The 22,839-nt window shown below is 47.3% G+C and overlaps 1 protein-coding gene across 1 annotated transcript; it reads left to right on the forward strand.

Moving 5' to 3' along the window:
• Nucleotides 1-19,344: 19,344 nt before the first annotated feature.
• LOC123998895 (G-protein coupled receptor family C group 5 member B-like) lies at nucleotides 19,345-22,726 on the forward strand (the record flags this gene model as incomplete). The annotated part of the gene is given in 5 exon segments (XM_046304118.1): nucleotides 19,345-20,143; nucleotides 20,146-20,214; nucleotides 20,217-20,273; nucleotides 20,596-20,708; nucleotides 22,569-22,726. Coding segments are annotated over 5 exon segments (1,083 nt in total), but the record flags the coding sequence as incomplete, so codon positions are not given.
• Nucleotides 22,727-22,839: the final 113 nt, after the last annotated feature.

Genomic DNA, 22,839 nt, shown 5'->3' on the forward strand with positions numbered 1-22,839 from the left:
CGTACGGGCTCGGGAGAGATGAAGGTCGAAAGAGATGCGTCCTCCAAAACACAACCCAACCAAGCCGCATTGCTTCTTAACACAGAGCGCTCCAACCCGGAAGCCAGCCGCACCAATGTGTCGGAGGGAACACCGTGCACCTGTCTACCTTGGTTAGCGCGCACTGCGCCCAGCCTGCCACAGGAGTCGCTGGTGCGTGATGAGACAAGGATATCGCTACCGGCCAAACCCACCCTAACCCAGACGACGCTAGGCCAATTGTGCATCGCCCCACGGACCTCCCGGTTGCGGCCGGCTGCAACAGAGCCTGGGCGCGAACCCAGAGTCTCTGGTGGCACAGCTAGCGCTGCGATGCAGTGCTCTAGACCACTGCGTCACCCGGGAGACCACAATACCCCATAATGACAAAGCAATTTTTTTAGCAAATTTATGAAATTACAAAAATGGAAATATCACATTTACATAAGTATTCAGACCCTATATTGAATCATCTTTGGCAGCGATTACAGCCTCAAGTCTTCTTGGTTATGACGCTACAAGCTTGGCACACATGTATTTGGGGAGTTTCTCCCATTCTTCTCTGTAGATCCTCTCAAGCTCGGTCAGGTTGGATGGGAGCGTCGCTGCACAAATATTTACAGGTCTCTCCAGAGATGTCGATCGGGTTCAAGTCCGGGCTCTGAGTGGGCCACTCAAGGACATTCAGAGACTTGTCCCGAAGCCATTTCTGCGTTGCCTTGGCAGTGTGCTTAGAGTTGTTGTCCTGTTGGAAGGTGAACTTTCGCCCCAGTCTGAGGTGCCGAGCGCTGGGATCTCTCTGGACTTTGCTCTGTTCATCTTTCCTTCGATCATGACTAGTCTCCCAGTCCCTTCCTCTGAAAAACATCCCCACAGCTTGATGCTGCCACCACCATGCTTCACTGTAGGGGTGGTGCCATGTTTAAATCTTGGTTTCATCAGATCAGAGAATCTTGTTTCTCATGGTTTGAGAGTCTTTAGGTGCCAAACTGGCTGTCATGTGCCTTTTACTGAGTAGTGGCTTCCGTCTGGCCACTCTACCATAAAGGCCTGATTGGTGGAGTGCTGCAGAGATGGTTCTCCCTCTGGAAGGTTCTCCCATCTCCACAGAGGAACTCTGGAGCTCTGTCAGAGTGACCATCAGGTTCCTTGTTACCTCCCTGACCAAGGCCCTTCTCCCCTGTTGCTCAGTTTGGCTGGGCGACCAGCTCTAGGAAGAGTCTTGGTGGTTCCAAACTTCTTCCATTTAAGAATGATGGAGGCCACTGTGTTCTTGGGGACCTTCAATGCTGTAGAATATTTTTTGGTACCCATCCCCAGATCTGTGCCTTGACATAATCCTGTCTCGGAGCTCTACGGACAATTCCTTCAACCTCATGTGTTGGTTTTTGCTCTGACATGCACAGTCAACTATGGGACCTTATATAGACAGGTGTGTGTCTTTCCAAATCATGTCCGATCAATTGAATTTACCACAGGTGTACTCAATCAAGTTGTAGAAACATCTCAAGGATGATCAATGGAAACAGGATGCACCTGAGCTCAATTTTGAGTCTCATAGCAAAGGGTCTGAATACTTATGTAAATGTTTTCATTTGTCATTATGGGGTATTGTGTGTAGATTGATGAGGAAAAACATTTATTTTATCCATTTTAGAAAAGGCTATAACATAACAAAATGTGGAAAAAGTGTGTTTTGACACTGTGCGTTATAAACTGACACACACTTATCTCTACATACATACACTAAACATTTATGGTAACAAATATTCAGTGTGCAGAGGTAAAGAGAATGAGATGCATTGTGGGAACAGTAGTCATTGTTATTCATACATGTCAACACTGTGTACCACAGATCCCTCAGCTGCAGCTCTTGCCTCCATATCTGTAACGGTGAGGAGGATCAGGATGCCTAAGCAGGCAGACAGTGCAGGCAGTGCAGCAGAACTGGTAATAGCTGGATTCTGGATCCCTCCTTCCCCATTACATAAGAGAGAGGGAGAGATAGAGGGGTAGAAGAAAATCAAACAGAGCGTGAGGAGATGGTGAGAAAGAGGGAGAGAAGGAGGTAGAGAGCGCATGGGGAGCATAAGAGGGGAAGGAAAGAGGGAGGATGGTAGAGAGAGATGTGGGATAAGGCAGGGGTTTTGCTGTACCATGTGATCGGGTGTTGGGTGAAAGAGGGAGACAGGGAAGGAGAGAGCTGAGAAAGGGAAGTAGTGTGAGTGAATAAAGAAAGAGAGGGATGTAGGGTAAGGAAGGGGATTTGCAGTACTGTGTGGTTGGTCGTTGAGAGGGAGAAAGAGAGAGAGAGTGCCAGGGAGGGGGTAAGGCACATGGTTCACATCCCATCTTCAAATGTGTCAGAGAGATGAGAATGCTGCTCTCTTTACAGCAGGGGAAGGGGAGCAGATGCAACATAAATAGAAGATTTCAACTGAGGGGAGGACAGAAATGGCTACAGAGAGATAAGAGGGGGCACAGGGAGCGAAAGACAAGACGGATGGAGAGAGAGAAATAGAGAGAGGAGTGGCAGCTAAGGGAGAGCAAGAGAGGGGACAGAGAGGGAAATGGACGATATAGAGGGGACAGAGAGAGGGAAATGGACGATATAGAGGGGACAGAGAGAGGGAAATGGACGATATAGAGAGGGACAGAGAGAGGGAAATGGACGATATAGAGAGGGGACAGAGAGAGGGAAATGGACGATATAGAGATGGGACAGAGAGAGGGAAATAGACGGATATAGAGAGGGGCCAGAGAGAGGGAAATAGACGGATATAGAGAGGGGACCGAGAGAGGGAAATGGACGATATAGAGAGGGACAGAGAGGGAAATAGACAGATATAGAGAGGGGGCAGAGAGGGAAATAGACGATATAGAGAGGGGAAAGAGAGGGAAATAGACGATATAGAGAGGGGACAGAGAGGGAAATAGACAGATATAGAGAGGGGACAGAGAGGGAAATAGACGATATAGAGAGGGGACAGAGAGGGAAATAGACGATATAGAGAGGGGACAGAGAGAGGGAAATGGACGATATAGAGAGGGGACAGAGAGGGAAATGGAAGATATAGAGAGGGGACAGAGAGAGGGAAATGGATGATATAGAGAGGGGACAGAGAGAGGGAAATGGACGATATAGAGAGGGGACAGAGAGAGGGAAATGGACGATATAGAGAGGGGACAGAGAGAGGGAAATAGACAAATATAGAGAGGGGCCAGAGAGAGGGAAATGGACGATATAGAGAGGGGACAGAGAGAGGGAAATGGACGATATAGAGAGGGGACAGAGAGAGGGAAATAGACGGATATAGAGAGGGGACAGAGAGAGGGAAATGGACGATATAGAGAGGGGACAGAGAGGGAAATAGACATATATAGAGAGGGGGCAGAGAGGGGAATAGACGATATAGAGAGGGGAAAGAGAGGGAAATAGACGATATAGAGAGGGGACAGAGAGAGGGAAATAGACGATATAGAGAGGGGACAGAGAGGGAAATAGACAGATATAGAGAGGGGGCAGAGAGGGGAATAGACGATATAGAAAGGGGACAGAGAGAGGGAAATAGACGATATAGAGAGGGGACAGAGAGGGAAATAGACGATATAGAGAGGGGACAGAGAGGGAAATAGACGATATAGAGAGGGGACAGAGAGGGAAATAGACGATATAGAGAGGGGACAGAGAGGGAAATAGACGATATAGAGAGGGGACAGAGAGGGGAAATGGACGATATAGAGAGGGGACAGAGAGGGAAATAGACGATATAGAGAGGGGACAGAGAGAGGGAAATGGACGATATAGAGAGGGGACAGAGAGGGAAATGGACGATATAGAGAGGGGACAGAGAGGGAAATAGACGATATAGAGAGGGGACAGAGAGAGGGAAATGGACGATATAGAGAGGGGACAGAGAGGGAAATAGACGATATAGAGAGGGGACAGAGAGGGAAATAGACGATATAGAGAGGGGACAGAGAGGGAAATAGACGATATAGAGAGGGGACAGAGAGGGAAATAGATGATATAGAGAGGGGACAGTGAGGGAAATGGATGATATAGAGAGGGGACAGAGAGGGAAATAGACGATATAGAGAGGGGACAGAGAGGGAAATAGACGGATATAGAGAGGGGACAGAGAGGGAAATAGACGATATAGAGAGGGGACAGAGAGGGAAATAGACGATATAGAGAGGGGACAGTGAGGGAAATGGATGATATAGAGAGGGGACAGAGAGGGAAATAGATATAGAGAGGGGACAGAGAGAGGGAAATAGATGATATAGAGGGGACAGAGAGGGAAATAGATGATATAGAGAGGGGACAGAGAGGGAAATAGATGATATAGAGAGGGAGACAGATGAGGGAAATAGATGATATAGAGAGAGGGGACAGAGAGGGAAATAGATGATATAGAGAGGGGACAGTGAGGGAAATAGATGATATAGAGAGGGGACAAAGAGAGGGAAATAGATGATATAGAGAGGGACAGAGAGGGAAATAGATGATATAGAGAGGGAACAGAGAGAGGGAAATAGATATAGAGAGGGGACAGAGAGAGGAAATAGATGATATAGAGAGGGGACAGAGAGAGGGAAATAGATGATATAGAGAGGGGACAGAGAGAGGGAAATAGATGATATAGAGAGGGGACAGAGAGAGGGAAATGGACGATATAGAGAGGGGGCAGAGAGAGGGAAATGGACGAGATAGAGAGGGGACAGAGAGAGGGAAATAGACAAATATAGAGAGGGCCAGGGGAAATAGACGGATATAGAGAGGGGACAGAGAGAGGAAATGGACGATATAGAGAGGGGACAGAGAGAGGAAATGGACGAGAGAGGGACAGAGAGGGGAAATGGACGATATAGAGAGGGGACAGAGAGAGGGAAATGGAAGATATAGAGAGGGGACAGAGAGAGGGAAAATGGACGATATAGAGAGGGGACAGAGAGAGGGAAATGGATGATATAGAGAGGGGACAGAGAGAGGGAAATGGACGGATATAGAGAGGGCAGAGAGAGGAAATGGACGATATAGAGAGGGGACAGAGAGGGAAATAGACAAATATAGAGAGGGGCCAGAGAGGGAAATAGACGGATATAGAGAGGGGGCAGAGAGGGGAAATGGACGATATAGAGAGGGGACAGAGAGAGGGAAATGGACGATATAGAGAGGGGGCAGAGAGTGGGAAATAGACAAATATAGAGAGGGAAATGGGCGATATAGAGAGGGGACAGAGAGGGAAATAGACAGATATAGAGAGGGGACAGAGAGGGAAATAGATGATATAGCGAGGGGACAGAGAGGGAAATAGATGATATAGCGAGGGGACAGAGAGGGAAATAGACGGATATAGAGAGGGGACAGAGAGAGGGAAATGGACGGATATAGAGAGGGACAGAGAGAGGGAAATGGACGATATAGAGAGGGGACAGAGAGGGAAATAGACAAATATAGAGAGGGGCCAGAGAGGGAAATAGACGGATATAGAGAGGGGACAGAGAGGGGAAATGGACGATATAGAGAGGGGACAGAGAGGGAAATGGACGATATAGAGAGGGGACAGAGAGAGGGAAATGGACGATATAGAGAGGGGACAGAGAGAGGGAAATGGAAGATATAGAGAGGGGACAGAGAGGGAAATGGACGATATAGAGAGGGGACAGAGAGAAAATGGACGATATAGAGAGGGGACAGAGAGAGGGAAATGGACAATATAGAGAGGGGGCAGAGAGAGGGAAATAGACAAATATAGAGAGGGAAATGGGCGATATAGCGAGGGGACAGAGAGGGAAATAGATGATATAGCGAGGGGACAGAGAGGGAAATAGACAGATATAGCGAGGGGACAGAGAGGGAAATAGATGATATAGCGAGGGGACAGAGAGGGAAATAGATGATATAGCGAGGGGACAGAGAGGGAAATAGATGATATAGCGAGGGGACAGAGAGGGAAATAGATGATATAGCGAGGGGACAGAGAGGGAAATAGATGATATAGCGAGGGGACAGAGAGGGAAATAGATGATATAGCGAGGGGACAGAGAGGGAAATAGATGATATAGCGAGGGGACAGAGAGGGAAATAGATGATATAGCGAGGGGACAGAGAGGGAAATAGATGATATAGAGAGGGGACAGAGAGGGAAATAGATGATATAGCGAGGGGACAGAGAGGGAAATAGACGATATAGAGAGGGGACAGAGAGAGGGAAATAGACGGATATAGAGAGGGGACAGAGAGGGAAATGGACGATATAGAGAGGGGACAGAGAGAGGGAAATGGATGATATAGAGAGGGGACAGAGAGAGGGAAATAGACGGATATAGAGAGAGGGAAATGGACGATATAGAGAGGGGACAGAGAGGGAAATGGACGATATAGAGAGGGGACAGAGAGAGGGAAATAGATGGATATAGAGAGGGGACAGAGAGGGAAATGGACGATATAGAGAGGGGACAGAGAGAGGGACATAGATGGATATAGAGAGGGGACAGAGAGGGAAATGGACGATATAGAGAGGGGACAGAGAGAGGGAAATAGATGATATAGAGAGGGGACAGAGAGAGGGAAATAGATGATATAGAGAGGGGACAGAGAGGGAAATAGATGATATAGCGAGGGGACAGAGAGGGAAATAGACGATATAGAGAGGGGACAGAGAGAGGGAAATAGACGGATATAGAGAGGGGACAGAGAGGGAAATGGACGATATAGAGAGGGGACAGAGAGAGGGAAATGGATGATATAGAGAGGGGACAGAGAGAGGGAAATAGACGGATATAGAGAGAGGGAAATGGACGATATAGAGAGGGGACAGAGAGGGAAATGGACGATATAGAGAGGGGACAGAGAGAGGGAAATAGATGGATATAGAGAGGGGACAGAGAGGGAAATGGACGATATAGAGAGGGGACAGAGAGAGGGACATAGATGGATATAGAGAGGGGACAGAGAGGGAAATGGACGATATAGAGAGGGGACAGAGAGAGGGAAATAGATGATATAGAGAGGGGACAGGAGAGGGAAATAGATGATATAGAGAGGGGACAGAGAGGGAAATAGATGATATAGAGAGGGGACAGAGAGGGAAATAGACGATATAGAGAGGGGACAGAGAGAGGGACATAGATGGATATAGAGAGGGGACAGAGAGGGAAATAGATGATATAGAGAGGGGACAGAGAGAGGGAAATAGATGATATAGAGAGGGGACAGAGAGAGGGAAATAGACGATATAGAGAGGGGGCAGAGAGAGGGAAATAGACGATATAGAGAGGGGACAGAGAGGGAAATAGATGATATAGAGAGGGGACAGAGAGGGAAATAGATGATATAGAGAGGGGACAGAGAGGGAAATAGATGGATATAGAGAGGGGACAGAGAGGGAAATAGATGATATAGAGAGGGGACAGAGAGGGAAATGGACGATATAGAGAGGGGACAGAGAGAGGGACATAGATGATATAGAGAGGGGACAGAGAGAGGGAAATAGATGGATATAGAGAGGGGACAGAGAGGGAAATGGACGATATAGAGAGGGGACAGAGAGAGGGACATAGATGATATAGAGAGGGGACAGAGAGAGGGAAATAGATGATATAGAGAGGGGACAGAGAGGGAAATAGACGATATAGAGAGGGGACAGAGAGAGGGAAATAGACGGATATAGAGAGAGGGAAATGGACGATATAGAGAGGGGACAGAGAGGGAAATGGACGATATAGAGAGGGGACAGAGAGAGGGAAATAGATGATATAGAGAGGGGACAGAGAGAGGGAAATAGATGATATAGAGAGGGGACAGAGAGGGAAATAGACGATATAGAGAGGGGACAGAGAGAGGGACATAGATGGATATAGAGAGGGGACAGAGAGGGAAATGGATGATATAGAGAGGGGACAGAGAGAGGGAAATAGATGATATAGAGAGGGGACAGAGAGAGGGAAATAGATGATATAGAGAGGGGACAGAGAGGGAAATAGATGATATAGAGAGGGGACAGAGAGAGGGAAATAGACGATATAGAGAGGGGACAGAGAGAGGGAAATAGATGATATAGAGAGGGGACAGAGAGAGGGAAATAGACGATATAGAGAGGGGACAGAGAGGGAAATAGATGATATAGAGAGGGGACAGAGAGGGAAATAGACGATATAGAGAGGGGACAGAGAGAGGGAAATAGTGTCACGATCGTCGTAAGGAGCAGACCAAAATGCAGCGTCGTATGTGTTCATGATTATTTTTTAATTGAAGAAAGCACTGAACACTGAATACAAACTATACAAAAACAATAAACAAATAACGACCGTGAAGCAAAACTGAGAACTGTGCTGACACAAGCAACTAATATAGACAATCACCCACAAACACACAGTGAAACCCAGGCTACCTAAGTATGATTCTCAATCAGAGACAACTAAATGACACCTGCCTCTGATTGAGAACCATACTAGGCAAAACATAGAAATCCCAAAATCATAGAAAAGCAAACATAGACTGCCCACCACAACTCACGCCCTGACCATACTAAATAACGACAAAATAAAGGAAATAAAGGTCAGAACGTGACAAATAGACAGATATAGAGAGGGGACAGGGAGAGGGAAATAGACGGATATAGAGAGGGGACAGAGAGAGGGAAATAGACAATATAGAGAGGGGACAGAGAGAGGGAAATAGACGATATAGAGAGGGGACAGAGAGAGGGAAATAGACAGATATAAAGAGGGGACAGAGAGAGGGAAATGGACGATATAGAGAGGGGACAGAGAGAGGGAAATGAACGATATAGAGATGGGACAGAGAGAGGGAAATGGACGATATAGAGAGGGGACAGAGAGAGGGAAATAGACGGATATAGAGAGGGGACAGAGAGGGAAATGGACGATATAGAGAGGGGACAGAGAGAGGGAAATGGACAATATAGAGAGGGGACAGAGAGAGGGGAAATGGACGGATATAGAGAGGGGACAGAGAGAGGGAAATAGACAAATATAGAGAGGGAAATGGACGATATAGAGAGGGGACAGAGAGGGAAATAGACAGATATAGAGAGGGGACAGAGAGGGAAATAGACGATAGGGAGGGAGGGAGGGAGGGAGGGAGGGAGGGAGGGAGGGAGGGAGGGAGGGAGGGAGGGAGGGAGGGAGGGAGGGAGGGAGGGAGGGAGGAGGGAGAGTGTTTGGGTAGTTGTCTCTGTCAGTACTCTGTGTACCATCTCCAGCCTGTCAGACAGTCGCCCTACACAGAGTGGAAGCCATCTGTGCCAGATTGAGTGAGTAAGTAAGTAAGTGTGGGAATGAGTGAGTGAACGGACAAGAGAGGGACTGAGTGTGGAGGTGAGTGAGGGACTTTGAAAGTGAGAGAGGAAGCGACTGAAAGACTGATTGTAGATGGTTGTTTGAGCCGGGTAAATGGATGAATGAATTGATAGATGAATGGATGAATTGATAGATGGATGGATGACTGGAGTGAGCATGGTGATGCAGCACTCTTGATCTCTCTCCAGTACTGTATGTGTGTTGAAACTACCTGTTTGTTACTATATGTTCTGAGTCTGTACTCCACACTGCAGCCTCACAATGTGGTTTTCATTCCCTGTCACAAAGCAGAGCCAGAGAGAGAGAGAGGAAAACAGCAGTCTGCATGGTTGTGTGGGGATGAGTGAACCCCCCTCTGTCCTGTCCTCCCTCTCTCGCTCCTGTCTTTTCAGAGATGGGGCGTAACCATGGTTATCAGGGGCTCTGCCAGAACAAAACATTGTGTGAGGACTGAACACAACACCCAGAGCTGTCTGTGTGTCCTTACATCCGTGTGTGTGCTTGTGCCAGTGGTGTGTGTGTGTGTGTGTGTGTGTGTGTGTGTGTGTGTGTGTGTGTGTGTGTGTGTGTGTGTGTGTGTGTGTGTGTGTGTGTGTGTGTGTGTGTGTGTGTGTGTGTGTGTGTGTGTGTGTGTGTGTGTGTGTGTGTGTGTGTGTGTGTGTGTGTGTGTGTGTGTGTGTGTGAATAGAGCTAACACAATGCTTAGTTGACTCATCCTTGTGGAAGCGCTGATTGCTGTTAATGTAAACCAGTGGTAACCAGTGGTGGAAAATCAAGGGATTTAAGGTTTCCCCTGTAGTCTCTGAGCCCTGGGCATACTTGGCAAATCACAATGCACCAAACGCGTAAACAAGTCCTATGTTTAAAAAAATGCTAAAATAGCATTGCTTAAATAATGACTGTGAACCTCTAGAGACATTCGCCCAGCTAACACAGAACATTCCCACAACCAACATATTTTTACCCAAAATGTTCTGAGAACTAACATTTCTGATTGGAATGCCTCTTGGGACATTAGCCCAGCTAACATAGAACATTCCCACAGCCTAAAAACAATGTTCCCTGAATGTTTTGGGAACCAAAATTTGTGAGCTGGAGAACTACCTACTAGGCCCACACAATGGCAAACATATGGGCTGTTGTTGCCCAGACACTCAGGGCTACAGGTCAGGTGCCCACTGATCTAGCGATTCCTCACCCTCCTAATGGTTAAGGTCAGGATGGGAGGTAAGGTAATCTGATCCTAGATCTGTGGTTAAGCTGCAACTTGTATCTCAAGCCAATCAGTCAGAGCTGCAGGTCGGGTGTCAAGACATGACTTCTCACCCCTGACCCCGGTGACCCCTGTGGGCCTTGAGCCCAGGATTTACCTCAAGCATGCCTCTTGTCCCTCACACACACTCAACCTTGGTTTGAAAGGTGTCTGTCTGCAAGAGAGGGCTCAAGGTAGAAGTATCCCCAGCTCCCACTCCTAACCTTAACCCAGCTCCCACTCCTAACCTTAACCAATTGATGAACGATAACATTGACCATGAATGGGTGGTTAGGAACAACAATTAAAAAGTGTTTTAATAAGGCGTTGGGAACTTAATAATTTTGCATGGCCAATTTTTCAGTTTTTGATTTGTTAAAAAAGTTTGAAATATCCAATAAATGTCGTTCCACTTCACGATTGTGTCCCACTTGTTGTTGATTCTTCACAAAAAAATATAAAATTTTATATCTTTATGTTTGAAGCCTGAAATGTGGCAAAAGGTCGCAAAGTTCAAGGGGGGCGAATACTTTCGCAAGGCACTGTATAGCATAGAACAGATATAGCATAGAACAGATATAGCATAGCTCAGATATAGCATAGCACAGATAAAGACAGTGGCTGGAAGCCTTGCTGCACCAGATATCCTCGACACACTCATAAAGCTGTCTGTAATCTGAATTAGTCTAAGCTGCCTTGGAGCGAACCAACACCCTGATAGAGGGGTTTAATGCCAACATTCATGAATCCAAAATGGTGTATTTCTCTCTTTTTGGATCCCACACCACTATCAGCGACCCCAGGTTATTTCCATGAGCCAGACCTAATTAAGGCTAACCACAGGGCTTTTCCCATTACTGAGCCTAACCAAACTGCACTGAGCTGGGTTGTGTGCACATTCAACATTCTGTAGTTGCAGGAACCATGCTAAAAAGGACAATGTGCAAAGACAAAATGTCAGCCAGTCAGTTTGGTTTGGGTGGGCATGATAGTTTGAACAGAGTGAAAGGGTTGTGTAGGGTCTGTGTTGTTATGTTAGCCAGTCAGTTTGGTTTGGGTGGGCATGATAGTGTGAACAGAGTGAAAGGGTTGTGTAGGGTCTGTGTTGTTATGTTAGCCAGTCAGTTTGGTTTGGGTGGGCATGATAGTTTGAACAGAGTGAAAGGGTTGTGTAGGGTCTGTGTTGTTATGTTAGCCAGTCAGTTTGGTTTGGGTGGGCATGATAGTGTGAACAGGGTGAAAGGGTTGTGTAGGGTCTGTGTTGTTATGTTAGCCAGTCAGTTTGGTTTGGGTGGGCATGATAGTGTGAACAGAGTGAAAGGGTTGTGTAGGGTCTGTGTTGTATTTGTGTGGTTGTGTGTGTTAGAGTGACGCGTGGTGATGGTTTAAAATGAATGCAGTGCTATTGACTGTATGAGGCAGATAGGGAAGTATGTCTGACAGGTCAGAGTGTGATGTGTCGTGAAGGGAACGGACAGATGTTGTTGACTGTTACTAGGCTGGTTTAAAATCAGGCTGGTGTGTCAGTGTGAATGTGTGTGTGTGTTTGTGAGTTTAGATACAGCCTTACATACTGATTCTACAGTGTGTTCGTTGTCTCTTTAGAGACTTATGAGATAAATCTTGTGTGTATTTGTTTTGTTTATGTGTGTTTGTTTTGTTAGGATGGGATAGGATAGGATAGGATGGGATAGGGTAGATAAGGATAAAATGGGATTGGATAGGATGGGATGGGGTAGGATGAGATAGGATGGGATAGGAGGATGGGATGGGATAGGGTAGGATGAGATAGGATAGGATGGAAAGGGATAGGGAAGATTAGGATAAAATGGGATTGGATAGGATGGGATGGGATGGGATAGGATGAGATGGGATAGGATAGGATGGGGTAGGATAGGGTAGGATGAGATGGGATAGGATGTGATGGGATAGGGTAGAATGGGATAGGGTGGGATAGGATGGGATAGGGTGGGATGGGATAGGATGAGACAGGATGGGATAAGATGGGATAGGATAGGATAGGATGTGATGGGATAGGATGGGATTGGATAGGATGGGATAGGATACGATAGAATGGGATATGATAGAAGGGGATAGGATGAGATGGGATAGGATGGGATGGGATGGGATGAGATGAGATGGGATGGGATAGGATGGGATGAGATGATATGGGATGGGATAGGATACGATAGAATGGGATAGGATGAGATGAGATGATATGGGATGGGATAGGATGGGATGGGATAGGATGGGATGGGATGAGATGAGATGATATGGGATGGGATAGGATGGGATGGGATGGGATAGGATGAGATGGGATGGGATAGGATGGGATGGATATGATCAAATCAAATCAAATGTATTTATATAGCCCTTCGTACATCAGCTGATATCTCAAAGTGCTGTACAGAAACCCAGCCTAAAACCCCAAACAGCAAGCAATGCAGGTGTAGAAGCACAGTGGCTAGGAAAAACTCCCTAGAAAGGCCAAAACCTAGGAAGAAACCTAGAGAGGAACCAGGCTATGTGGGGTGGCCAGTCCTCTTCTGGCTGTGCCGGGTGGAGATTATAACAGAACATGGCCAAGATGTTCAAATGTTCATAAATGACCAGCATGGTCGAATAAGAATAAGGCAGAACAGTTGAAACTGGAGCAGCAGCATGGCCAGGTGGACTGGGGACAGCAAGGAGTCATCATGTCAGGTAGTCCTGGGACATGGTCCTAGGGCTCAGGTCAGTTGAAACTGGAGCAGCAGCATGGGCAGGTGGACTGGGGACAGCAAGGAGTCATCATGTCAGGTAGTCCTGGGGCATGGTCCTAGGGCTCAGGTCCTCCGAGAGAGAGAAAGAAAGAGATAAGGAGAGAATGAGAGAACGCACACTTCACACAGGACACCGAATAGGACAGGAGAAGTACTCCAGATATAATAAACTGACCCTAGCCCCCGACACATAAACTACTGCAGCATAAATACTGGAGGCTGAGACAGGAGGGGTCAGGAGACACTGTGGCCCCATCCGAGGACACCCCCGGACAAGGCCAAACAGGAAGGATATAACCCCACCTACTTTGCCAAAGCACAGCCCCCACACCACTAGAGGGATATCTTCAACCACCAACTTACCATCCTGAGACAAGGCGGAGTATAGCCCACAAAGATCTCCGCCACGGCACAACACAAGGGGGGGGCGCCAACCCAGACAGGACGACCACAACAGTGAATCAACCCACTCAGGTGACGCACATCCTCCAGGGACGGCATGAGAGAGCCCCAGTAAGCCAGTGACTCAGCCCCTGTATTAGGGTTAGAGGCAGAGAATCCCAGTGGAAAGAGGGGAACCGGCCAGGCAGAGACAGCAAGGGTGGTTCGTTGCTCCAGAGCCTTTCCGTTCACCTTCACACTCCTGGGCCAGACTACACTCAATCATATGACCCACTGAAGAGATGAGTCTTCAGTAAAGACTTAAAGGTTGAGACCGAGTTTGCGTCTCTGACATGGGTATGCAGACCGTTCCATAAAATGGAGCTCTATAGGAGAAAGCCCTGCCTCCAGCTGTTTGCTTAGAAATTCTAGGGACAATTAGGAGGCCTGCGTCTTGTGACCGTAGCGTACGTGTAGGTATGTACGTCAGGACCAAATCAGAGAGATAGGTAGGAGCAAGCCCATGTAATGCTTTGTAGGTTAGCAGTAAAACCTTGAAATCGGCCCTTGTTTTGACAGGAAGCCAGTGTAGAGAGGCTAGCACTGGAGTATATTTTTTGGTTCTAGTCAGGATTCTAGCAGCCGTATTTAGCACTAACTGAAGTTTATTCAGTGCTTTATCCGGGTAGCCGGAAAGTAGAGCATTGCAGTAGTCTAACCTAGAAGTGACAAAAGCATGGATTAATTTTTTCTGCATCATTTTTGGACAGAAAGTTTCTGACTTTTGCAATGTTACGTAGATGGAAAAAAGCTGTCCTTGAAATGGTCTTGATATGTTCTTCAAAAGAGAGATCAGGGTCCAGAGTAACGCCGAGGTCCTTCACAGTTTTATTTGAGACGACTGTACAACCATTAAGATTAATTGTCAGATTCAACAGAAGATCTCTTTGTTTCTTGGGACCTAGAAGAAGCATCTCTGTTTTGTCCGAGTTTAAAAGTAGAAAGTGTGCAGCCATCCACTTCCTTATGTCTGAAACAAATGTTTCTAGCGAGGGCAATTTTGGGGCTTCACCATGTTTCATTGAAATGTACAGCTGCGTGTCATCCTCATAGCAATGAAAGTTAACATTATGTTTTCGAATAACATCCCCAAGAGGTAAAATATATAGTGAAAACAATAGTGGTCCTAAAACGGAACCTTGAGGAACACCGAAATTTACAGTTGATTTGTCAGAGGACAAACCATTCACAGAGACAAACTGATATCTTTCCGACAGATAAGATCTAAACATTTACATTTAAGTCATTTAGCAGACGCTCTTATCCAGAGTGAACCAGGCCAGAACATGTCCGTGTAGACCAATTTGGGTTTCCAATCTCTCCAAAAGAATGTGGTGATCGATGGTATCAAAAGCAGCACTAAGGTCTAGGAGCACGAGGACAGATGCAGAGCCTCGGTCTGATGCCATTAAAAGGTAATTTACCACCTTCACAAGTGCAGTCTCAGTGCTATGATGGGGTCTAAAACCAGACTGAAGCATTTCGTATATATTGTTTGTCTTCAGGAAGGCAGTGAGTTGCTGCGCAACAGACTTCTCAAATTTTTTTGAGAGGAATGGAAGATTCGATATAGGCCAATAGTTTTTTATATTTTCTGGGTCAAGGTTTGGCTTTTTCAAGAGAGGCTTTATTACTGCCACTTTTTGTGAGTTTGGTACACATCCGGTGGATAGAGAGCCATTTATTATGTTCAACATAGGAGGGCCAAGCACAGGAAGCAGCTCTTTCAGTAGTTTAGTCGGAATAGGGTCCAGTATGCAGCTTGAAGGTTTAGAGGCCATGATTATTTTCATCATTGTGTCAAGAGATATAGTACTGAAACACTTGAGCGTCTCTCTTGATCCTAGGTCCTGGCAGAGTTGTGCAGACTCAGGACAACTGAGGTTTGGAGGAATACGCAGGTTTAAAGAGGAGTCCGTCATTTGCTTTCTTATAATCATAATCTTTTCCTCAAAGAAGTTCATGAATTTATCACTGCTAAAGTGAAAGTCATCCTCTCTTGGGGAATGCTGCTTTTTAGTTAGCTTTGCGACAGTATCAAAAAGGAATTTCGGATTGTTCTTATTTTCCTCAATTAAGTTAGAAAAATAGGATGATCAAGCAGCAGTAAGGGCTCTTCGGTACTGCACGGTACCGTCTTTCCAAGCTAGTCGGAAGACTTCCAGTTTGGTCTGGCGCCATTTCCGTTCCAATTTTCTGGAAGGCTGCTTCAGAGCTCGGGTATTTTCTGTGTACCAGGGAGCTAGTTTCTTATGAGGAATGTTTCTCATTTTTAAGGGTGCAACTGCATCTAGGGTATTGCGCAAGGTTAAATTTAGATCCTCAGTCCTAGATCCTCAGATCCTCGGTGGTTAACTGATTTTTGTCCTATGGCGTCCTTGGGTAGACAGAGGGAATCTGGAAGGACATCAAGGAATCTTTGTGTTGTCTGTGATTTTATAGCACGACTTTTGATGTTCCTTGGTTGGGGTCTGAGCAGATTATTTGTTGCAATTGCAAACATAATAAAATGGTGGTCCGATAGTCCAGGATTATGAGGAAAAACATTAAGATCCACAACATTTATTCCATGGGACAAAACTAGGTCCAGCGTATGACTGTGACAGTGAGTGGGTCCAGAGACATGTTGGACAAAACCCACTGAGTCGATGATGGTTCCGAAAGCCTTTTGGAGTGGGTCTGTGGACTTTTCCATGTGAATATTAAAGTCACCAAAGATTAGAATATTATCTGCTATGACTACATGGTCCGATAGGAATTCAGGGAACTCAGTGAGAAATGCTGTATATGGCCCAGGAGGCCTGTAAACAGTAGAATGGGATATGATAGAATGGGATAGGATGGGATGGGATAGAATGGGATAGGATGGGATAGGATGGGATGGGATAGAATGGGATAGGATGGGATGGGATAGGATGGGATGGGATAGGATAGGATGGGATAGAATGGGATAGGATGGGATGGGATAGGATAGGATGGGATAGAATGGGATAGGATGGGATGGGATAGGATAGGATGGGATAGAATGGGATAGGATGGGATGGGATATGATAGAATGGGATAGGATGGGATGGGATAGAATGGGATAGGATGGGATGGGATAGGATGGGATGGGATAGGATAGGATGGGATAGAATGGGATAGGATGGGATGGGATATGATAGAATGGGATATGATAGAATGGGATAGGTTGAGATGGGATAGGATATAATGGGATAGGATAGAATGGGATAGGTTGAGATGGGATAGGATATAATGGGATAGGATAGAATGGGATAGGTTGAGATGGGATAGGATAGGATGGGATATGATAGAATGGGATAGGATATAATGGGATAGGATAGAATGGGATAGGTTGAGATGGGATAGGATAGGATGGGATATGATAGAATGGGATAGGATATAATGGGATAGGATAGGATGGGATAGGTTGAGATGGGATAGGATATAATGGGATAGGATAGAATGGGATAGGTTGAGATGGGATAGGATATAATGGGATAGGATAGAATGGGATAGGTTGAGATGGGATAGGATAGGATGGGATATGATAGAATGGGATAGGATATAATGGGATAGGATAGGATGGGTTAGGATATAATGGGATAGAATGCGATAGGATAGAATGGGATAGGATAGGATGGGATAGGATAGAATGGGATAGGATAGAATGGGATAGGATAGGATGGGATAGGATAGGATGGGATAGGATAGAATGGGATAGGATAGAATGGGATAGGATAGGATATAATGGGATAGGATAGAATGGGATAGGATGGGATAGGATAGAATGGGATAGGATATAATGGGATAGGATATACTGGGATAGGATAGAATGGGATAGGATAGAATGGGATAGGATGGTATAGGATGGGATAGGATATAATGGGATAGGATAGGATAGAATGGGATAGGATGGGATAGGATATAATGGGATGGGATAGAATGTGATAGGATAGAATGGGATAGGATAGGATGGGATAGGATAGAATGGGATAGGATATAATGGGATAGGATAGGATGGGATAGGATAGAATGGGATAGGATATAATGGGATAGGATAGAATGGGATAGGATAGAATGTGATAGGATATAATGGGATAGGATAGGATGGGATAGGATAGAATGTGATAGGATATAATGTGATAGGATATAATGGGATAGGATAGGATGGGATAGGATAGAATGTGATAGGATATAATGGGATAGGATAGGATGGGATAGGATAGGATGAGATGGGATAGGATAGGATGAGATGGGAGTTAATGTGATGGAGAAACAGACAGTCACTGTGAGGTGATATTGATTTCCTCAGTTGCCCGACTCTGGCTGTCAGTGCTTTCTGAAGATCTTCACTTTAAATGTGGGTGTGGGTGTGTGTGTGTGTTTTACCTATGCAATATGCCTCGTCTCAGTGTCTTACCTAAACAACATGATGCTGTCAGCTCCTCTGTCTGGACAGGAGGATCCCTGTTCTTCTGTTCCTGATATATATATGATCCTGTGGAGGTTGGTGGGAGGAGCTATAGGAGGACGGGCTCATTTAATGGCTGGAATGGAGGCAATGGAACGGAATCAAACATATCGAAACCACGTGCTTCTACACCTGTATTGCTTGCTGTTTGGGGCTTTAGGCTGGGTTTCTGTAAAGCACTTTGTGACATCGGCTGATGTCTACATTTGATTTGAAATTTGATTGATGTTTGACTCTGTTCCATTAATTCCATTCTAGCCATTACATTGAGCCTGTCCTTCTATAGCTCCTCCCACCAGCCTCCACTGATATGATTCTACATGCCTTCCCGCGTCCGCTCAGACAGTGAGCAGTGTTTCCTCTGAGTATGACTCTGTCTGTGGATACTGATGTTATAAAGACTACCGGTAACTCAATGTTCTCCTTGCAAAGCAAGTACATTTCCAACCTCCGACTCTCAGCTTCATGGTAAAGCCATATGAATGGTTTGTTTACTTGAATGCTCTTGTTCTGGAAATATCTAGTTAATGCTCATCATTCTGTGTGTGTCTATATGCATTTGTGTGGGTGTGTGTGCATGCATGTATTGGTGTAGTCAGTGTATGTGTACGTATGTTGAAGCTATCAGTGTGTAATGTTGGTAAGGAGCCTCTTGGCTGTGTGTTGACCTCTGGCCGTGTACAGGATGGGAGGAGAGAGTCACTGTGCTCCTGTTGTTGCGGATACAGGAAGTGTGGGTGTGTGTGTGGGTGTGGGTGTGTGTGTGGGTGTGGGTGTGGGTGTGGGTGTGGGTGCCGTTGGATAACGCTTCCATCTACATGCACTGGCACTCACACAGTGATCACTTGTGTTTCATAAAAAAACACAGCCAGATTTACAGTAGACGATTTACTTGTCACATTTTGTTTCACTTTGCACATTTTGATCCAGAAATGACTGTTTCTCTACCCTCTCTCCTCCCTCCTCCTCTTAGAGATGGCGTTCTTCCCTGTCCTCCTCCTCCTCTCCGTGGTCCAGCGTGGTTCCTCCCAGGACCCTGATGAGGACTCGTTGGCAGTACCCCGGGGTGTGGCTGGGGCCTGGTGCGCCCCTACACCCTCCTCTGCGACCTGGACTCTGTTTGGGGCGTGGCAGTCGAATCTGCAGCGGCCGGCGGCGCCCTGGCTGCCATTTTACTGGGCCTGATCATCCTCTGCCGACTACACCACGTGAGCGAGGCAGAGAAGCGCAGCGGCGTGGGACCCATTCTCCTCCTGCTCCTGGGCATCCTGGGCCTGTTCGGCCTCAGTTTCGCCTACCTCATTGAGCGTGACGAACAGCTGTGTCTTCTGCGCCGTGCCCTCTGGGGCCTGCTCTTCGCCCTGTGCTTCTCCTGCCTGCTGGTGCAGGGTGTGCGGCTCCGGAGGTTGGGCAGCGAGCGCCGGAGCCCGGGGGGCTGCACTCTGACCGGCCTGGCCCTGGGGCTGAGCGCCGTCCAGGGGATCATCGCCGCCGAGTGGCTCCTGCTCACGGTGCTCAGGGAGGGCAGAGCGGCCTGCCAGTACCTGCCTCTGGACTTCTCCTTAGCCTGTAGCTATGTGCTTGCGCTACTGCTAGCCGCGCTGGGGGCGGCCTCCTTCGCTCTCTGTGGGAAGACCCGGCAGTGGCGCTGTAACGCGGTCTGGCTCCTCTCCGCCTGTCTGTTGTCCCTCCTCCTCTGGGTTGCCTGGGTGGGCTTCTATCTCTACGGTAACGCCTGGCTGGGGCGGTCCCCGGACTGGGACGATCCAGCATTGGCGATAGCACTGGTGGCACAGGGTTGGCTCCTCCTCCTGTTCCACGCCGTGCCCGAGGCACACTCCAGTCTCTGCTCCCCGCCACAACCCTCCGCCCTGACTATTTTGACACGTCCCAGGCCCCGTCCCGCATGAGGGAGACCAGCCCCGACGAGGACATCCCCTCTCACACAGGCAGTTTCCGGAGAACCAGGGCTACGGCTTTGACGAAAACACTGCAGGTAACAAGAGACTTTGACTTTCAAATGTGTATTAAAATTCATGCTTACAAGGTCAGTACAGCGCTGCTGAGGTTTTACATGCATGTTTCTGTGTATGGGGTTGGATGTAGGACATAGTGACATAGTGATATTACCATACTGGGTTAAAAAGAACTCCATAAGAGCAGTGGTTCTTGTCGTGGTACAAACAGTACCTGTACAGCACGTGTGTTAAAAGTACAGATTAGGCATCTGTTCCTGTGTCGATCTTAATGTAGAATGGATGAATGAATGTGTTTGCAGACGAGAATAAGAGAATATCGTTGTTCCTCTGCTGTGCCAGGTCTGAGGAGTGCAGGTCATCATAATGGTAACACAGCGCCCAGACCCAGTGCCCCCTTCCGCAGCAACGTGTACCAGCCCACTGAGATGACCATGATCCTGAATGGGGGAGCGGTGAGTTCTCATATTGTACGTTAACACATCCGACCACGCTTCACATCCATTCACAACCTCTATTAAAACTTGGATTATGATCCTGAGCAAGAAAGCAGTGTAGACACTTACACATATATAGAAACATACTCTCACTCACCTGGGCAGTGAGCACACACACATTTACACCCACGTTTACACCCCTGTCACACGTTACCATTCACAGGTATACAAACTCAAATTATTATTCTGCGCAAGAATGTGTGTGTGTGTGTGTGTGTGTGTGTGTGTGTGTGTGTGTGTGTGTGTGTGTGTGTGTGTGTGTGTGTGTGTGTGTGTGTGTGTGTGTGTGTGTGTGTGTGTGTGTGTGTGTGTGTGTGTGTGTGTGTGTGTGTGTGTGTGTAAATGAGGGAGTGGGTTCCCTGGGCTGCAGACTAGAGCCATCTCTCCAGTGTGAGTGATGCAGCTTTGTCCCTGGCCCAGTCACGCCCATTATAGCCCCAGGATGGTTGGGTGAGCTCCCTAGCGCATGTGACTAACCTCCAATCACCTCGCTATAAATAAACGTTGCTGACCTGGCAGAGTCTGGAGCCACGCGTCCAGAAAATCGCTGAGCCAACTTTCAGCTTACGTTCTGGGAACGTTTTAAATGGCTCCCTCCCAGTCTCTGCTCTGACACCTGCCACTACATTAGAGGCAGAATCTGGAACTAGAAAACAGCCAGAAATCACTGAGCCACCGCCAGCTAAAGCTCTGGGAACGTTTACCTGTGAACCAAATGGTCTCCCTCCTAGTAGAGAGAGAGGGAAGAGAGAGAGCAAGAGAGAAGGGTAAGAGGGAGGAGGAAGAGAGAAGGGGAAGAGAGAGGAGGAAGAGAGAAGGGGAAGAGAGAGGGGAAGAGAGAAGGGGAAGAGAGAGGAGGAAGAGAGAGGAGGAAGAGAGAGGGGAAGAGAGAAGGGGAAGAGAGAAGGGGAAGAGAAAAAAGGGAAGAGAGAAGGGAAGAGAGAGGAGGAAGAGAGAGGGGAAGAGAGAGAGGAAGAGAGAAGGGGAAGAGGGAGGAGGAAGAGAGAGGGGAAGAGAGATAGGAAGAGAGAAGGGGAAGAGGGAGGAGGAAGAGAGAATGGGAAGAGGGAGGAGGAAGAGAGAGGGAAGAGAGAGAGAAGAGAGAAGGGGAAGAGAGGGGGAAGAGAGAGAGGAAGAGAGAAGGGGAAGAGGGAGGAGGAAGAGACAGAGGGAAAGAGAGGGGAAGAGAGAGGAGGAAGAGAGAGGGGAAGAGAGAGAGGAAGAGAGAAGGGAAGAGGGAGGAGGAAGAGAGAGGGGAAGAGAGAGAGGAAGAGAGAAGGGAAGAGGGAGGAGGAAGAGAGAGAGGGGAAGAGAGAGGAGGAAGAGAGAGGGGAAGAGAGAGAGGAAGAGAAGGGGAAGAGGGAGGAGGAAGAGAGAGGGGAAGAGAGAGAGGAAGAGAGAGGGGAAGAGAGAGAGGAAGAGAGAAGGGGAAGAGGGAGGAGGAAGAGAGAGGGGAAGAGAGAGGGGGAAGAGAGAGGAGGAAGAGAGAGGGGAAGAGAGAGAGGAAGAGAGAAGGGGAAGAGGGAGGAGGAAGAGAGAGGGGAAGAGAGAGAGGAAGAGAGAAGGGGAAGAGGGAGGAGGAAGATAAAGAGGAAAGAAGGGGTTTTGAAGATGTGATACAGGCAACATTCAAAATGTAACCTCTTATCAGTGTGGTGTGGTGTGGTGTGGTGTGGTGTGGTGTGGTGTGGTGTGGTGTGGTGTGGTGTAGTGTGGTGTGGTGTGGTGTGTGTGTTTACATAGGTGTCTCTCAACTTCAAACACTGTATATTACCAAACTGACGTCCCATTTCTTTCTCTCTCTCATCCCTTTCACAGGTCCCCTCCGCACCCCCGACCTATACGGGGCGGCAGCTGTGGTGAAGGACAGAGATGAAGAAGAAGAGGAAGGAAGAATGGGGTGATGAAGAAGGGATGAAGGGTCCTTGGACAGAGGAATAACCCAGAGAGGATAACTATAACATGGACATCACCCCCAGATCTCTATGTGCGTATGGGGACAGACAGTTAAACAGATGACTTACTGAGGGCTTACACATACCACCCACCCTGTGTTAATCAAATACACCAACCAACCACTGAATGAGTG

Source organism: Oncorhynchus gorbuscha, linkage group LG16 (assembly GCF_021184085.1).
Source record: "Oncorhynchus gorbuscha isolate QuinsamMale2020 ecotype Even-year linkage group LG16, OgorEven_v1.0, whole genome shotgun sequence".
Taxonomy (NCBI): domain Eukaryota; kingdom Metazoa; phylum Chordata; class Actinopteri; order Salmoniformes; family Salmonidae; genus Oncorhynchus; species Oncorhynchus gorbuscha.